General features: G+C 35.3%; 1 protein-coding gene across 1 annotated transcript in view; it reads right to left on the bottom strand.

Annotated features, from left to right (window-relative positions):
* LOC144442203 (glypican-6-like) overlaps positions 1-19,575 on the bottom strand; it is a 71,327-nt gene extending 51,752 nt beyond the window's left edge. Inside the window, exons 1-2 of the mRNA XM_078131485.1 lie at positions 19,135-19,575; positions 2,593-2,751 (exon numbers count right to left, since the gene is read on the bottom strand). Of these exons, the coding sequence (XP_077987611.1) occupies positions 2,593-2,751; positions 19,135-19,300 (325 nt within the window). The 5' untranslated portion in view covers positions 19,301-19,575. The remainder of the gene's footprint in view (positions 1-2,592; positions 2,752-19,134) is intronic.
* Between the last annotated feature and the right edge of the window lie 508 nt (positions 19,576-20,083).

Genomic DNA, 20,083 nt, shown 5'->3' on the forward strand with positions numbered 1-20,083 from the left:
ATGTCAATTGGTTTCCATATTAATTCATCCTTGAACTTTTAAAAAAAACACTAGAATATATATCAATTTTTTTCCATCTATTCTGTCACCACTTTTCTTCATCTTTCGGACATCTGGAAACACAATCTCACGTAAATCCCTAACAGCATACGGAAGATGTGAGAGTATTCATTTTCTGAAAATATGTAAATATTTTGTGCAAACAGGAATGTTTAACTTTGTATAGTATTACAGTCATCACAAAGCTATGATAAATTAAAATGTTGGCCATGTTATTTGAAAATTGTGGTTCCTTTCTATAAAACATGAACATTTTCAAGAATGGGTTGGGTAGAGGGAAGAGTGTTCTGCTGAAAATTCAAGAAAATATTTATTTGGGTCCTCAAAATTGATGATGAAATTCATCGGAAATGGAACAAAATTTTACTAGATTACACTTCTTTAGCGAACAGCAGTTAACTGGGCTTACATGTTCTAAATATTATTGAAAAATACAGTAAATATTTTTTGCAAATCTGGGGGCCAGGCTGTAATAAGCTTATAACCAGTCTCCCATATACATATTACATACAGCAGGTATAATTATTTAACACATTCCGGGGTCAACCAGCAAAAATGTAATCTGCAGTGACAATAATTTATTCGCTCTGCTAGAATAGTGATGAAAACGTACAATTGGAGTGTTCCCTATACATGAGTCACAACTGATATGCTGTGAGTCATTACACCCAAGCTATTGTTGATCGACACCTCTTACATAACAATTACTCACTTCCTTCAACCTGTACATACAACACATACTGTAAACCTGGAAATGTTCGCGTAAGATTTATTTTCGCTAATTTTGCTACAAAACAAAAACGCGAAAATAAGTAGTAGCGAAAATATATATTTCTGCATAATGCAATGTACCAGTATGGTTATTAGTGAAAATTAATCTTTGTGAACTACATGAAGACTGTAAAATCGCAAAATTTTCTAGTCGTGAAAATATGCAGGTTTACAGTATCTCACTTCCCTCACCCTGTTCATAACATACCTCACTTCCCTCAACCTGTACACTAAACACACCTCACGTTCCTCTAAATATCAGGTAACATATCAACTGGAATAATGAGAACTATTTTAATCAACAAACATTTATCTTATCAAGTTCATGGTTAGTCTATACAACTGATTAAAATTCAAGGTTTTTTACACCCTCTGAGGGCCAAGGTCACAGAACCACAACCTTTGACGGCACTGGATACCTACACAACCCTAAATGTTCAAATGAAAATGTTTACCTACAATAAAAAAAATTGTTGTTTTTTTTAGTCAGGGTAGAAGTTTTCATTTGTAACTATGAACCTTGAGTCCATGAACATTGTTTGCAAAGATGAAGTAATTCAAATTTGTTCCATTCTCATAACCCTACATTTTTAAGGCATTTTCTAAAAAATTTCAGTAGACAGGATTTCTTTTGAATAAAGATAAAAATAGTACGATGTTGACAAATATGTCTGTATTTTTAATTCTCAAAAAAATATGACAGATTGTCGTAAGTCAAAAGGTCCTTCAAAATACCTAACACAGTTGAATAAACACCACACAAACAAGTTCGTCTATTTTTCAAAAATCCTAAATGTACCTCCCTTAGTTTTCAAAAGCCTTCTTTCAAAAACAACTCTTATTTTTGGTCTGAGATTAACATTAAATTTTTAAGTTAGTCATTTTGGATATCAATACCCTCGAGACAGACAAACTCTTCTAAATGACATCAAAAACCTTTATCGGAAATTTTTTCTTCATTAATAATTTAGGCAGCTCTTCGAAGCTGCAATCTACCTCCAGCTAAGTCCTTCAAAATCAATGATTTTCTTTGACAGATGGTTGAACACTTTGTCCATCATCATTTTCTATTTTCAGTTGTCAAAACAGATCCCTTGCATTGGAAATGATGAGACCCAAACACCAACTGTATTTAGGGTATTAAATGTAGTGTTACTTTGATTCATCCAACCCATCAAATAATAACTACAGGTCATTATTTCGGTTGATGGCAATCATAAATTCATTTCCGCAGCTATCATAAAATAATTAGTTCATCCGTTCTTGAGCTTTTATTTCACATTAACACTTTTCAAAGGACAAGCAAAAATAATTAACATTCGTGTCAGCAGTCTGTGCTACGGTAGGAGTCGCTGTAGTTCCTAGTTTATACCTTTGATAATTCAAGTGGCGACAGTTTCTTTTCTGTGCTGTGTACGACTAATAAATCTCTGATTAATTTTTAAGAGAAAAATATCAGACTATTCTTTTTGAAGTGAAAATGTGACAAAATTCACTTTACTATTCTTCAAACAAATGTTGTTTGACATTATTTGCAGCAAGTTTGTAATGTGGTATGACAGTTTCAATTTGCACACACGCTCCCAAATGCTTGGAAGCAATTTTCTCACTGAGCAATATTCCCATTTCAATTTTTACACAACAATGCTAACCATTCTGTCAGAAGTTCTGATATTCAGTTACTTCCTAGTCACACACGCCTGCTGAGACCACATCCAGACATCCCCCATATCCCACACAAACAGCTGTTCAAACACCTACCATCAAATCTCCGCCATCTTGATTTTAAAGTTTCTCTCAAAAATCTACTGCTTTCATCAATTGTTTCTTCAAATTCTGTGCGACTAGCCTTGGTTAGTTCGTTTTCCATTTCTGCTGTGCAACACGTAAACCCCTGTGTACAAATCTGAAGATGTTCTCCTGTAGTGAAAGAAAACAAAAATTCAAAAATTAAAATTGTGTACATGTTACCAATAATGGACATACATCATGTAAGAAGAGCCTATGGCTCAACAATTTATTGAGATTAAATAAAGTCAACAACAATAAATAATATAGCTCATAAAAAATATCAACATATGTAAGAATTAGTGACATTTTGTAGAAATTCAGTGACTTGTCGTACGCATTTCTAGAAACAGCAGTATGGCTGCATGAAGGTTTGAGTTAACTTTTGTTGGAGTGAATAACTTGTAACAAACACCATTACAAATTGATCAGACACAATTTCACCTAGCCTGTGTATAGGCATTGGCTTATGGTATAGCATTCACCCAGGTAAGTTTTCATACATCTAGCCTGTATACAAATTTGGCATTCACTTTCCAACACCTAGCCTGTCTACAGACACCTGGTTTAGATTTGGTATTCACTTTCCTACACCTAGCCTGTCTACAGACATTGGTTTAGATTTGGTGTTCACCTTCCCACACCGAGCCTGCAGGTTGTCTGCAGATGGAAATAAGTCCGAATCCACCAAGGTGCTGACTATGCACGTTACAAATCTAAATTTAGTAAGTAACAAGCGCTGAGATCAACTCCTAATCAAGAAAGCCTTTATACATGTTCACGTAGCTCTCTCTACGGATATCAACACTATCAGCAGCTGTTGTTTTCCTGCAGCTAACAAGGAAAATCTTTAATTAATCGGAAATTGAATGACTGCTCCTCTTTCTCGCACAGGAAGCCAATCGTTTTACTCAGCAAAGATGAGAAAGGGATTGCCTTGCATCAACCGAGTTGTGTGGGCAAACAAAATAGCAGGGTGGTCGTACAGGTCTATTTGGAATCACAAACACTCATTGCCTGGGTAAATGCAGTACAATATGATAAAGTCCAGGAATTCTACCAACACCAACAGGAAAGAACTGTATATTATTATAAAATATGGGAAGTGAATATAACTGCACAAACATAATTCATGAAAATCAAGAAAATATTACGCCGATTTGAAGATGCTGACTGTGTCATGAGCAATGCAAATCAATAGCATTAACAAGGGTTGTCATAACCTATAACAACCAGGGTATAAATCCCATATTTTATGTCTAAACACATTCAATTCGGTTTGCATGTCGTAAACTGTATTTGATGAACAAAAGAAATTTTTGTTTCTCACAAAGTTTTCATTAATAGAACCAGGGTAGAATTTCTGTATTTTTCTATCTGTGGTAATTAGTATTTGATATATAAAAGAATGTTGTTTTTTAATAAATTGTTTTTGTTAATATTTATATAACATGTTAACTATGTCATCAATGATGTTACATTATCAACTTTGCTTTCGTCCTGAACCAAAACATCAGGCAAAATCAAAACAGAGTATTTTTTATCCTCTACTGCTGCAAATGACAAAATTGATAATTAATGCAAATGATAGGCAACATCAGCTTGTGTCCCTTTAATGCAAACGATAGGCAACATCAGCTTGTGTCCCTTTAATGAAAACGATAGGCAACATCAGCTTGTGTCCCTTTAATGCAAACGATAGGCAACATCAGCTTGTGTCCCTTTAATGTAAATGATAGGCAACATCAGCTTGTGTCTCTTTAATAATGTAAAAGATTGACTACACCTATTGACAGATAAAATGTCCATATCAGTCCACTTAGCCTTGGATTCATATTTTGAAATTCCCAAATGAAAAATACCAACTTTTCATAACAATGAGTGTGATTATTATGCAAACGAGATCCAATCTTCTGAGAACACTGCAGTTCAATTTTGTATAATAGCTTTGTAGGGGTTTACAAGTTGTAATTTGCCCAAACATCTGAATAGCCCAGGTTGGTACCCATCACCAAGATACAGAAGTCTACTGTGTTACTGGTGAGTGCATTGATGAAATCTACCAGGCCAAGACTTGGTGGGATGTGCTACTAGCAGAGATAACACTGATGACATCTACCAACTACTACTTGGTGTGCTTGTGTGACTTCCATAGTCACATACTGTACCGTTAAAGTCGTATTATAAGCCGCATACATATTATAAGTCGCACCCCTACTTGGAGGCGCTGGCTTTGAGGGTACATCAAACAATTTGTGAATAATAGAAAGTATGTATTATAAGTCGCACCCCTACTTCACAGCTAGCTTCACCTCGTATTTGCACCAAAACAATAGTAACGACGCATTCAAGTGTAATACTTTTTGTTTAAAATTTGAATACAAAGTATCACTTTATGTACCACCTCTTCACACGTACTGGGATATCAAAAGAAGGGTGTTGCAATCCCTTCCTTTCGGCAGGGAGCGGGACATTTACACCTATCGTACTAATAAAGTTACGCACTGTATATCAAAAGAAGGGTGTCGCAATCCCTTCCTTTCGGCAGGGAGCGGGACATTTACACCTATCGTACTACTAAAGTTACGCACTGTATATCAAAAGAAGGGTGTCGCAATCCCTTCCTTTCGGCAGGGAGCGGGACATTTACACCTATCGTACCGATAAAGTTACGCACTGTATATCAAAAGAAGGGTGTCGCAATCCTTTCGGCAGGGATCGGGACATTTACACCTATCGTACCGATAAAGTTGTATGGCTGCCGATCACACCCCAAGTACAAGAAGCCGCTTCGTACTTGTTCACACGTGTTGGAGTTCGAGTTCAAGTTCAAGAGAAAGGATATATTGATGAAAAAGGTGAGTTTTAATTTATAACGTGTTTCATGTACCATTCTGTTCAGCTGTGACCACGATAGCAAAAGGTGAGTTTTTTAACACATGTTTCATGTACCATAGCTGTGATCACGCTAGCAAAGCATGGAGTTGTTTACATCGACGTGTTCTCAGTGGGCCATCATATATGCTAATGTTTCGTGACGTTTCATGACGTCGTATGCGTAACGGCCAATAGTCATTCGACGATTATTTAAATTTGTTTACGAGTTCATGAACGCAGTTGACCTTTCAACTTAGAATGAGAGAATCGATGTCAATTTGATTTATACCGCCAAATCTTTCAGTCTACTTTCAACCTATATTTTTTCCAAACACGATCGTTTCAAAATATCTGACATCGTTGTGTTTCTACCATTCCACAGGCTGCATTGAGTACACCCGGAGAACGTTCCCAAGACTGACTGAAGATCGGCGGCGTCTACCGTACTTCTTTGGGATTCCTGTAGGGTACATCTTACGGAACGAGTGAAAGATGAGTAGCGTGACCGTAACGTCGATGTTGCTGTCATTCCGGGCAGCCTTACCGATCCCCTCCAGCCACACTTATCATTTCATTCTTACACTTTGAAACTTCATAATAAAGTTTTCATATTGTGTTACAGACGTCCATTTTTCCATAACCGAGAGTTCGGGTGAATTTCTACCACATCCACATTTTGAAAAATTGAAAAGTCTTTATTATAAGTCGCACCCCTAGTTCAAGAAATAAAATTGGTTCTTTATTTTGCAACATTGTAATATAAGCCGCGGCTTATAATACGACTTTAACGGTACCTGTCAACATAATACCAACTATATATTGTTTATCACCCTTCTCAGTGTGTGATCACCCATGTTTTTGAACCCAGTAAATCTTTGATGATAATTTAATGTTAGACTTGTGATCACCATCACAGCTGCACTGAGTATGAACTTTTCAACTCCATATTCCATTGTGTAATAGGAATAATGAATTTCTAAGCAGATTTTCATAAAATAGAAAGCAAAAATCCATAACAGATGACAAAGCTTAATGGTATGTCTTTGTTATCTACCGAATAAAAGCCACAATGCATTTTGGGTGGACATTTTCAAAATGAAGCCACAAAAATTGAATCACACATTAATTTTAGTTAGAGAAAAATTACAAAATTTTCAAAAAGTGAACAAAAACCCTGTTATGTATACAATTCAACATGTCAGAAAAATTGTAAAAAAAAAAAATCCAAAATGGAACAAAATTCCCTTAAATGATACATTTCATAGAAAAAAATTAAAAATATCAAAATAGAGTGAAAACCCCATCAAACCAAAACATAAAACCAGATTTAAACTGAATGCCTCCCCTGTAAGGGAATCACTTATTATACAAATAACTCATTAAACTAAAAAACTATGGTAACTATGGCTTTTTGGACAAGCGTGCTGTATTAGGTTAATGTATGTGCCAAATTATACGGAATTTCAAGAGTGCATGATACTGCTTAATTACTGAATATCGTTCATTATTCAAAATACTCATTAAAGGTAAATGTTGTAGCAACACACTTCATAGGACAGGTGCGTATTATTATGGTTGATATATGTACCAAATTATATGAAATTTGAAGCTTGCATTTTTAAGATACAGCCTAGTTACCTAAAATCATTAATTATGCAAACTTTTCATTAAAACTGTAAGCCATATCAACAAACTTTATAGGACATATCCGCTTTGTTATGGTTAACGTATGTACATGTACAAAATGATATTGAAATTCAAGTATGCATTCTTATGATATATCCTAATTACCGAAAATCATTAATCATGTAAATTAGTTATTAACACTGTAAGGTACATCAACAACTTTATAGGGCGCATAAACTTTGTTATGGTTAATGTAAATTGAAGTATGCAGTTATAAGATATAGCCTAATTACTGAAAATCACACACACACACACACACACACACACACACACACACACACACACATCCCCCTTTTAATATCTCTGTACCCTTATGGGAGGTAATTATGTCATAGAAAAACTGTAAAATTATGAAAAGAGAGCAAAAAAGCCATCAAACCACACAAATCATTCCAGATAATAGATTTTTATCTCCTCTTAGGAGTCAATAATTGGTAGCCTACCATAGTCTACTTCACCAAGTGACAGGTTTACAGCTGCCTTTATTTACAATTACCTCTTATCATACAAGTTATTCTGACAACAGTAAGTAAAGGTTTCAGAAATGACATATTATTATACCAAACAAGTCTGCTAAATCAGACCATGCAAACACCAGCCATCTGGTCAACATTGTCAATGAATGCTTTATCAAAGGAAAAAATCACCAATAAATTGTATGGATCATTTCATACAAAGACAAAGGGCAGATATCTATAAATATTCAGGCTTCCAATTTCTGTGTGGGGGGGACAATGCTTGGTCACTGTCTACAAGTGCACTTTTCCAAGACCAGTTTAAGGAACAATACATTCACAATTGTTGAAATCCATTGCAAGATTCTGTTCACCACATGTACTAAATACGTGCATGGTCTTTCTCTGCCCCCACATGTGCAGAGAATTCACTCGGGTTGTTAAAATGCACTCCTCCCTGCCACATATTTGTAGCTGTGCATTCATTGACATCCATATGCACTATATCCTACCCAACATGTGACAACACACTCCTGGTTTTTCAAATGCATCATTCCCTGCTCCATGTATGAAAATATAGTCACAGTTAATAACATGCACTATTCCCTGCCCCCACAAATTCAATTGTATATTCTTGCTGGTTTGAATTTTCTCCAACCTGCATACAACCATATCTGGAAGTAGTACATATAACCCACTGACTGACAATTCAAACACACTGTTCCTTGAGGAAAACTGTCCATCCTAATACTGTTGACAAAGTCTTAAATTACTCAAATCCGAAATTTGAAGATACAAGGTGCCTGTCCCCAATTCTGATATTAACTCATTTTCTTTAAATAGTTGACTCTTTTATTTCAAGATGGCCTCGTTCACCTTTCTGCCTTGACATCTGACAAATTCTAAAATAAATCATCTCATATAAGACATTTAATCTGTCTTGTTACTATTCAATAACTTCTATACATCAATTCTCGGCATATAATCCATTTTATGTCAATTGCCACGATATAATAACCTTATTTTTTGATTTTTGATACCCCAAGTAACTCTTCTCAACTATTTGTTAAACTGACATGAAAGCTTAGCCAACTGTTTCACTTGTTATGAGTTTATTTATATTACTGTATAATTCTGTCAAAAGTTGCTGGTAGCTGATATGATTGGAATTTCAGCTTATGTACACAGTATATGGTTGTCGTACGATACATGTCATATGCCTGAAGAATAACCTGACACATATACACAACTATTTGACATTTCCTCAAACTTTCATGGGTTTTTTTAAATTCAATTTTAAGTATTTCTGAGGATATTTATATTAAAAAGTCTGAAATAGTTCTAAAAATCATAAGATTTTTGTCAAATTTTACATGATATTTAGAACTTTATCAGCATCATGATATTTGGCCCAGATAAACTAGGACCTAAAAGTATATGATTATTTTCTCAAAAATTTCATTTATTTCCCTATTTTTGTGGATAATTTTGAATATTTAATATTTATTTAGATTTCATACAAAAGTAGCAGTGAACTACGATCGGTAACTACTAATTAATATCACATCATCTGTCTATGAGAAGCTATTACGCATTACTATCTGACTTTTCAAATTTTCCATATTTTTCACTTTTATGTTTTGAATTTGGACATTTTGAATTCTCAACCACTGAATTTCACTCCATACCTTCTGATGTTAACACATTTCCATACCATTTATTTTTAGTGCTAACAGTTCTAAACAACAGCTGTAGAATTCTCAACAAAATTTCTCATAAACAAAAGAATATTAATATTTACATTATTCTAGTTATAACTGTTTATGAATTCTTTTTTAAAAAATTTTGAAAATTTCCTACAAATACACCACAACCAAATAATTTTTCAGGGACAATTTTCATACGTTATTCACTACAGTAAAACACTTACAAGTATCTTTACGGAAACACAAAACACAAAGAACAGTATATGACTTATTCACTACCTTTTTACTCTTACTCTCAAAGGTCATGTTGTCACTTTTACTTGATAGCAAGACATTTGACATCTATTTACCATTTAACCATATCTAATTCAATTATACATAATTAATTTTCATTGCTAATCAAGTTATGCTAATAGATGAGTACATGTCTATTGATAAAATTGTGGACACTGACGAAAATATGAAACGACAGGATATATTACAGACTGTACAACTAGGGAACATCAGATTGCTAGCTAGGAGATTGAGTACCACAATGTTAGGATTGGAATGCAAACCCACAACCGTAGGACATTACCTAGTCTAGAATCCAGTCCTGTCTCACTTTTCGCCTACCACTACCAGCCCGGAAAAGTGCATGTTGATTACAAAATTTGAATCCCATGAGGTTACAAAAAGGAAAATTTGATAAACTTGCTCAATACATTTCAGACAACTGTGATAAATTAATGTATATCAACAAGAAAGTCTCTTGATTGAAGTCCGCAAAGTATGACTAAAATTGACATGAAAACCCGGAAAAGCCACAACTTACAGAATAACTGTAAAATACATGATGACTTGGGACTGTTGAATGCCCTACAACTCACTACTGAATGGCTGAATTAGATTGCTGAATGCCGACCGGCCTATGAATGCATTTACTGATGATAACCTATACCTAACCCTAGGTGAACATTGACTGCATAACCTACATGACACTGAGAAATGAATTTTTAACAAGCTCAAAGATTGACAAGTGTACAAATTGAAAATATCTCATGAAAGACCAGAAAGATTAGAACCATATATGAAGTAATTTTTCTTGAAAGTAATGGCTTTAGGGAAATCACTGACCTTTCCTGTGAGAACTATCGTGGCATGGATTCATACATAGTTTATTTTTCACTCACTTACAAACCTTTACAGAATAATCCCCTATGGCTAAACAGAAATGAAGGTTTCTTTTTATAACAGAACATTTTTTTCTTCTGAGAGATATCATTTTCCTTTCTTTGTGAAAAGTTTTTCAAAGCATTAATTCTAGAAACGTTAACATGCGAGTACAAGATATTTACAAATTAAATTTTGCAATTTGTCGATGTCAATGCAATAAAATCTTCCTAGTGAACTGAAGTAACAATTTTTAATGTTTTTTTAGTTCCATTACAGCATTATTTCATCAGATAGGGGTAAAAATTACAGCATTATTTCATCAGATAGGGGTAAAAATTACAGCATTATTTCATCAGATTGGGATAAAAATTACAGCATTATTTCATCAGATAGGGGTAAAAATTACAGCATTATTTCATTATGTTTATAATAACCTAAATAACAAAACTCAGAAATTGCTGTGTCTGTCACCAAGTAATAATAAGTCATTTCAGATAGGGTTAAAATGAGGGAAATGGGAGATATTGAGATTGATAGTCATTTTGTAGGGTAAAAGTTTGAGAGCATGGGGGCCTCTAAGACTGGTAACAAGTTATTACAGAGGGGTACAACATTAGGGAAGGTGGAGGAGAGAGTGGGTTATTGACTTATTTTTGATGTGTTTGTTGAAGTTATTAGAAGGCAATTATGCATGGTTATAGTGTTTGCCTGCCAAGTTGGGCTAAAATGCCATGTTATATAACGTAACAACAACAGTATTGTTTAAAGTCATTGTGTGTCTAAATCGTCACATCCTACAACCAGCCACCTGCTTATTTTCCCTAGGAATCCACAATAAAGAATCAGGTATTAAACAATTCGTTCAAATGACACCCAAGAGATCTAACCCCGACAGTAATAAAATTCTGCCTATTATTCTGGTATGAATATTTACAAGCAAACATGTGGTTGTTTTCTTTCTTTTTTCAAGACTGTTATGGAATGTCCAATTTGTAAGCTGTTATCATCCATGAGTTGGAACACGGAATGTCTGATTGTATTCTACCTTATTATCTGTGAGTCGGAGTATGTATGGATGCTTATTTCTATACTCTTATCATCCGTGAATCGGAGTGCCGGAGATAAACTTTGTATTGAATGTGTAGACTCTTGCTACGATACAATAATATGTACTCCACTTCAATCCTTTGACGTAGAATTTTCCACTGCAATGGGTTGGGAATTTGGATGTTGACACAGTCTTTATTAGTTGTAAAGTTTACATACTTGTCTTTGTGGCCACACTGTGCAGTGCAGTATATTCTGGCTCTCTTCCCATTAATTGACACACACTCAGACCTGGAACTGGTCACCTATGAAGTGTCTTTAAGTTGTAACATCGCAACTTATTTTACATTGTTACAAATTTGTTACAAGCATTTCTTGGTCTTAAACATGGTGAGGTCAAAGGTTATGGTGGTTTCAGGCTTGAGATTTGTATACTGTCAAATTTGCAATCCTATTATGAGGCACCTATTCAACTTCAAGTCTTTTCAAAATTGAAAAGACGTACATCGGCTGTTTCAAAGAACGTGCTCACAATAGAAACGCTCAAAAAAAAGGTAGGCCCACCCAAGGATAAGTCCCTTTTTTCCAGCATACGACCTTCCACATACCTCTCTTTCTCCACTAGATTTTGACTTAATTAGCTGTGGTACGATTGTTGGTTCAATCCAACTGTTGTTCTTGAGTTTGTGGACAGGAAAAGTAGCGGACAATGTGTTCAACGTGGCTTTCATACCAGCACAGAATATAACCCCTAGTTGATTTGAATGCATAGAGGAGTTGTAAGACAGCTTCAGATAGAGAGCATTGCCTTTAGAATATGGTATCCTGGGTATTGTGATGGTTCCCATTTAGAGGTATTTGTGAATCTGGTGTCTTTAGAAAGGCTTAATATGGCTGTAATGACTTGTACAGGGAGTGTGTAAGCAACACTGCTGTGCTGGACTATACACACTTCAACACAACAGTTACCGTAGTACCGAGTACAGTAACGTGAAGCTGTAAGGTTAAGGTACAAGTTCACATCAACACTAAACAAACGTTTTCTCCCTTGAATCCATGCCAGATTTCAGACATTTCATTTCCCAGAGTTCCCAGACAACAGGATTGAATCTGAATTCCAGGTAGTCTGTAAAATATGGAATTCGTGCCACGCTATCAGCTATTACTGTTAGAAGCCTGATAGCGCTGAACAACACAGCCTAGTTTTGTCTACACTCTTATTCCAAAACACTCAAGTTTATACACTTGACCAAAAATATAGGAGGACGCCTGTATGTTTTATTCTGGAGGAATACATTCAGCCTTGATTCCAGGTTGATACACTTCAAACCTTCCTGTTTGTGTACAACTTTTTTTTTGAATTTGCACAACTTTTGACATATTTTTGGGAATCTTGGTTTTCTCTTCATGTACCACACAAATTCTCAGGACCAATAATGTCTATGAAATAATATGTTTTAGAGAAAAGAAACTGTAAGCTATATTTGAATCGTTATATTGTTGTCCATATTTGTAGTTTATATCTTTTAATTTTTTTTACTGTAAATCAGGTTTGTGTAGAAACTGTTGTGTTCAAAGTTAGTTATCCAGGAACAACTACTATACGTGGGGGCACCCTACTGTAATTTTTGAGTGTTAACATTTTTTACTTTATCGCAGTTTGACAAAAAAATGTCATTCCTATACAATGTGCCCTCTAAGCCAATTTGACGCACCACTGACGCACCAAAATTTGGTGTTCCCCTATCTCTTTCTATGTGGTGACTCACAAGAAAAGCCAGTTTTTATCATTTTGACTCGCAACAACAAAATTTGGCTATCATTAGAGGGCACACTGTTCCTATACTGTCTTTCATTACACTGATTTACAGTACATATTCAGTTTTACACTGCTTAAATAAAGTCACTGTTCTGTTTCTGATACTTTAATTCTCTATATTTAGTACAGTCTGCTCAAAGGTTCACATAGCGTAACTCATTTTACTCTAAAAACCTGATATAATTTCACAATCTATGACATTATCGATTTCTACTTTTCTTTCATTGCTTCATGGAAAATAGCCCCATGACCAAACTTTCACATTCTTGACACTTGTCCTGTATTAGTAGGCAGCAGAACACCCACGTTCCACTCTCTACGGATTTGTGAAATTCTTGCTAGTTCTAAACTTCGCACACGATCAGTATTGAACAGAATTTCTGTTAAACAGTCAGAGAACATACAACTTTCACCTCTGCAAAGTCTCATGACTAAACTTCTATTTTTACATTCTCAATCCCTTTTGTTGTGTTTGTAGACAAAATGTAACATGATCACTTCATCTTGTACAAAGTTTACAACCAGTCAGCAAAATCATGATACATAATCCTTTCTACCAGATCAGACCATAACACAATCCCTCAAAAACAAAAGAGAGATAAGTACTTGGGGTATTCTCTTCCTTGGACTAATAGAAGCCTTGGCTATTTCCTCTGTGTCAATGCCATCTCATCATTATAAACTTCCAGTAGAACAATCTCATCATCACAAACTTGACACCACAGGGCCTTCTACCCTTTGTGGTCAGCTTTAGCCATGTAAACTGTTGCAGCTAAGTTTCTACTGATTTCAAGTGGTCTAACAGACTACCACCTTATAAATTTGATGTCTTTAATGTTTCAAACTCTGGACTACTGGTAAAGTCCTGCACCAGTACAGACCCATCATCATCATCATCTTGACTGGAGAACAAAACTCTTAATCACAAACTTGACACCACCAGTACGGATGCATCACTTGGAAACCCCAGGAGGTTCTCCTTCATATATTGAAATAATCAACAGAATTCATGGGGTTTTCAACTATTCTATGCACTCAATTAGATAGCTCATTATCACATACTCCTTTCATTGACCACTTCTGGTATATCAAGGTTTATGAACCAATGTGGTGGCTCTAAGCATTCCTATGGCCTCGATGGTGATGACATACCCCAGTAGACTCAGCCCACATGTGTGTGGATGTTGTCCAACCACTATGTTTTCTCTTCCAATACTCAGTCTGCACTGCAGTTTTTGGAACTAATTAGGTAGCAAACAGACTTCTTGTGGCGTAGAAGGTAAATGACGCATGGTACATACATGTTCCTTTGTTGGGCTGTGTAGTTCCGTACCTCCACAATGTCCAACTACCACGCTGTCACTTCTGGCACAAGGTTTTTCAGAACTAATTAGGTAGCAGAAAGCATTCTTGTGAACATGAGATGACACATCGGCCATACATGTACCTTTGTTGGCAAGTAAAGTTCCTTCCTTCCCATATCCCAAAACCACAGCATTTACCAAACTCTCAACATCCAATTCCTTAAAATTATTTCTTCAATTCCTGGTGATGAGTACAATAAACTCAACATGTGTCTTTGCTCTCCAGTATAATTCCAACCCTCAACAACAAAAACTTTCATATGTATATGTACCTATGTAACTCCAGAGACTTGTAGTCTTACTGTCTAAACTCTCAATTTTAGGAAACGGACAGTTTGGTTAACTTGGAATGGTAATACAATAACAACTCTCTCAATTCACAAGATGTACTCTTTCAGAATGTTACAATTGAAGACATAATTTTCACTTCATTTGCTGACCTCTCAGTTTTCAAAATTTCAATACCCGTAACAGTGTTATTTGACAAGAAAATGTGTACTTCATATCATATCAGTGAACTGACCACACAATAAGCCAAAACATAAAATGTTTGAGTGAAAACTGAATTCCTCGCCTAGAGACTTTGTCTTGGTGTTAACTATATACAGTTCTATACACCTACTCTAAAAGCTATCCACGGCTTCCCACATCTCATCACACAGTAAGAGATTCAGTCCTGGATAGCCTATAGTGCATACAAAATGTATACGCCACGCTGTAACTGGCGTTCTATCTACATATATTGATGTGAAAGAGCTATGACCACCAGGACAAGTCTCTGTGGTAGTGAGAACCATGAAAATTATTTTTTTTTACAGTATTTGGTTGTTTTTATGCAAGCTAGGCTGGTAAAAGATAAACCAAGTCAGATACAACTCATATATATCAACACCTGTTGAATCACTATCTGTAAACGTTAACCAATTCTACTTCATTTCTGACACGAACAATTTCACATATTCAACTATCGAACATCCAAATAATACCTTGCATAATTTCATACAAACTAAAGGCCTTTTTCTATTTATTTATTTTTTTGAAAACATCTTGTGTAAGTTTTGTTATTTGACATAATGCTATGCTATCAATTTAAATACCACCGGTAATCTCCGAACCCAATCTAACTGATAGTAACCAACCTAAAGTGACCCCTTCATGTTTCCGCTCAAATAACGTGAAAATTTTTTTTTTTAAATAAACATTTCTGAACATTTTTGTGCAATTTCATATAATTTTGTCTCATAAATAACATTCAATATTTGTTCATTCATTTCTGTATAAAGAAACTAAAATATTGCGAAAATCATCAGCCTGCCAGTGCGCCACACATCACCTAACTAAGGGTCAAGAACTAACATCAACAAATTTCAGTGACCATAGCACAGATCACTACAGGCTGACATTTTTCATTCTGATTATTCACATACTAAAACTGTATACAAAATCAAAATTTAAGTATTCTTTTAGTTCAACAGTACATCGAGTACAAAAATGGTTTGCATCTTCAACTAGTTTCATACCTCAGCTGAAGTTTTCAAGAAGCTGAACTCAGTAGTACTAATAAATTCCATTGTACTAAATTTCATTACAAATATGTATTAGGCTTACTACTGGTAGTCCATCCTGCAGACAGTAAATTTGGACTCCATTCTGATACCCTAACCCTAACTGATGTAGAGGGACAACATCGGATTTGAGTCAACTTACTTTGTCTGCACACAGAGTTGTCTTACTACTAATAGTAAGAAAATAACATCTTCAAACATTTCTTGATGCAAATATCTTTCAACTTGACCTGTTACTGTGTCTTTCAACTTGACCTGTTACAGTGTTTTTACACATGGCGGAACAGTAAGTAAATGTGACTTGATTTTGCTGTGATGTTGTTATAAGAGGCAAACAACTGTAAGACTGAGAGACATCCAATTCACAAAATTTAACTGGTTTTCCAATGGCCTCCTAAAAACGTAATTGTTATTGTCCAATACCTGGGAGTGATTCCGGACAGGAAGTACTATCTAGCAGTCAGCTGTTTGACACTACTTTCTACCTAATGTCATGTCTAATATAAGCAAGTCACCCATTGCTTAATAAGCAGTCATTTTGTATCGTTTTAATAACGTACACCACTAAAAAGTCATCACTTTTTTACTTAAAATTCTATGCAAAATTGACAAATTTTGACCAATATCTTGCTTGTTGCAGATATTTTACTAAAATTTCAATAAAAATCCAAAAAGGTTACAGTTTTGAAAATTTAATTAGTTTGTGAAAGAAATGCCAGTCCAGTCAGTTAGTATATTTTCTCAATCACTGTTTATACTTCTAAGCTTTGTTTTCACAGCTTCTAACCATCAAAGATTCTCTCATTTTCTGCTTGACTGAATACCAAGATATTACCATGGTGATACAATAGTCCATTATTATACAACCTACAAACCTTTTAATCTGAGATTTACATGCAACTTAAAATAGCCACGCTTTCTACAAGAGGCTCCTAAAGAACAAATAAAAATTCCAGACAACTACTTGAGTACAGCTTTTTTAAAGAGAAAATTCAAAAGAAAACCACAACTATGTGACTCATATGTGACAAAACTTGCTGCAAAAGCAAAGTTCAACCATATTATGGTAAGTCCAACAAAGAGACAAACGTAAGGAGAAGGTAGAATGTTTTCCATTGCTAATTTCAGTCACTAATTTCAAGTCAGGAACTGCAACTGTCGAATCATAGCATAAGTTAGGTTTGCAATACCAAAATGTTTTGATTTTTAAAAATAAGGTATCTATCGTAAATGGTCGATAAAAATCAAAATTCCAAGAATTTGTGGATAGAACTTTGTCCACAATCAAATTAAAAAGTTAATTCATTAGCCAAAGGAAGCCAAGAAAGTGCATATATGCAAATAAGATATTGTCTTTTGTAATTTACATAACACATAGGACTAATTAGTCATTGTTTTCCTTAAAATAACAACAACTAAAAACAAAAGAATTCCCCATGTCTGAGTTTTTTGGGGGAGATGTAGACATTAACACCTTCAAATCTAGAAGTATAACAATGGAGAACAAAGAAGAAACCATGTACATTACAAATTACAATGAGATTGGTGGCTAACATTCCTGTATGCAAAGTCACCAATTTAAGAACAATATAGTTGTTGTACAATATCTCATGGCTCTCAATAATGGATAAATAATTTGATAGGATAACCACATGTACATCTTGAAGTAGAGAAAATGACTGAATTATCATTTGTATTTAAGATGTCAAAAGTAATTCTGAGATATAATTTCAGATGGCAAGTAACTCCAGAAACAACTTTTTCTTGTATGATAATTGTAATGTCTAAAGACTGAAAGATGAGACCAAATAAACTATAATACTGGTAAAATCTAGCGGTTTTTCAACTGCAACATTGTACCTGTGGCACGGATGTATTACAAGTAGGTGACAAAACACTGCTTCTATTGTCCAAAACTGTTGTCAAGGCAATAAAACTATCTATCATAACCCACCTGGACTAACTTAGATGATAAATGTGACGATAAACTACCAAAGGTGAACGAGGCGTGTCGCCAGGTGGACCCCGAATCGTCGCCAGTTATCACATAAATTATCGCACAATTTGACCACAATATTAACTGGCTGAACTGGTGCGGTGACGCCATCGCCTGCATCACAGTATTCCACATTTCTACACAGCTTTATTAGAATCTTTGATTCGGGTTTCTTTTCATAATGAAAATTAAAACCAGTGGTGTCTACTGGAGCGTAGTGCTCACACTTCGATGGTTTTTTATTGACATTCTTTTGCCAAAACAAACAATGAAAACCACTTGGAATTACTTTTCTTTTCAGAACCAGCCTTCGCTGAATAATCTTTCCTCACGATGTGCGATTTCAACAAAATGACCTCGATGCACTCTTCCACATCAAACACTATCCTAATATATCAATACACGTTGATTTGATTCGTGGGTTAGAAGCCGATTACGAACATTCGCGTCCCTCACTCCTGGAAGAGTTTGATTTGCGTTACTTTTAATTCACATAACATTTATATTGACAAACGTGCACTGGTTAAAACGCGTTTTACTTCTTAGGTCAAATACATACACTCCAATGGGTTTTCCAACCTCTCAAGTCTCATTAGTGAACCATGCCCGGCTTTCTACATCTTGTGTGATTCATTTCCCCTGCTCACATTCAACTCAACGTAACAATAAGACAGCAAAGATTTTTTACGCATAACTACCTCCGAATTTGTTCAGCCCAATCCTAATTTTCTTAAAGTAGAAACCACTCGCTCATGATGGCATATACATCAAACCGAATAACACAATAAACATCTGACGTGGGTTTGTTTTCAACTCAATCAGTGTTAACAGTTAAGGATACTCACCCGAAATTGCTTCTTTGGGGCAACCCTCTGTACTGTACCCTATTTGTTGGTACGCTTCTATAACTTTAATGCACCCCATCTTTTTTGAAGTCGCAAAAGTGTAGTCTACAATGCTAGATAGAAACGCTAGAAGTCCCAAAGTCCATAGGTAGCTTATGTTCGCCATTGCTCAAACGAGTCCGCTATAATGTACACACACAAAAATACACACACTCAACGCACGTTCGGAACTCCGCTAACGTGATGACCTCTCCCACGACAACCGAAAATCTGGCGATTTCTCCGTCGATATGGTACACTGACGCGACGCTTAGGTATTAATCCTGCACTTGGATGAATAATCGCACTTTCTGTGTGTAGGAAACATGGGAATACGCTCGGAAAATGTCAAAATCTCGTACACTACCAGCCGATCATTTGTAGAGCGAAGTCGGTCCGTTCTCAGCAGTGTGATGCTAATTTCATTATTCATTCTCTGCAAATGATAATGATTGGCTGTTCCAGTTACATGACCGACTCCCCACCAATGTTATCGTGCTATCGATTTAAAACAAATTTTATTTTCCAGAAATAAATCTTGGTTTACATCGGCTTCTTATTCTTAACTTGTTAATTCTTTACACATAAAATATGAATTTAAGCGGTCCACTATCGGGATTTTTCTTCCACTAAAAACATTTCTACCAGCTGGTTACATATGGTATGCATTAATTAGAGAAAAGAGCCAAGGTGAACTACTGTTACCACGTTGAAAGAATACTTCCTATTGGATAGTATATTCGAATACCGTTGAGAGCGTTTCTATCTGGCCAATCGTGAAGTCAATTCAACGTTAGGCCAGTGTACTGAAATTAAACTACCGACCCTCATAATTACAATGACACTTGATGACGGTATCGGCCGAAAACTTCTGATTAATTTCATGGGTTCGATTTTATGAAATTTAACA

The sequence above is a fragment of the Glandiceps talaboti genome, chromosome 11, assembly GCF_964340395.1.
Source record: "Glandiceps talaboti chromosome 11, keGlaTala1.1, whole genome shotgun sequence".
Lineage (NCBI taxonomy): Eukaryota > Metazoa > Hemichordata > Enteropneusta > Spengelidae > Glandiceps > Glandiceps talaboti.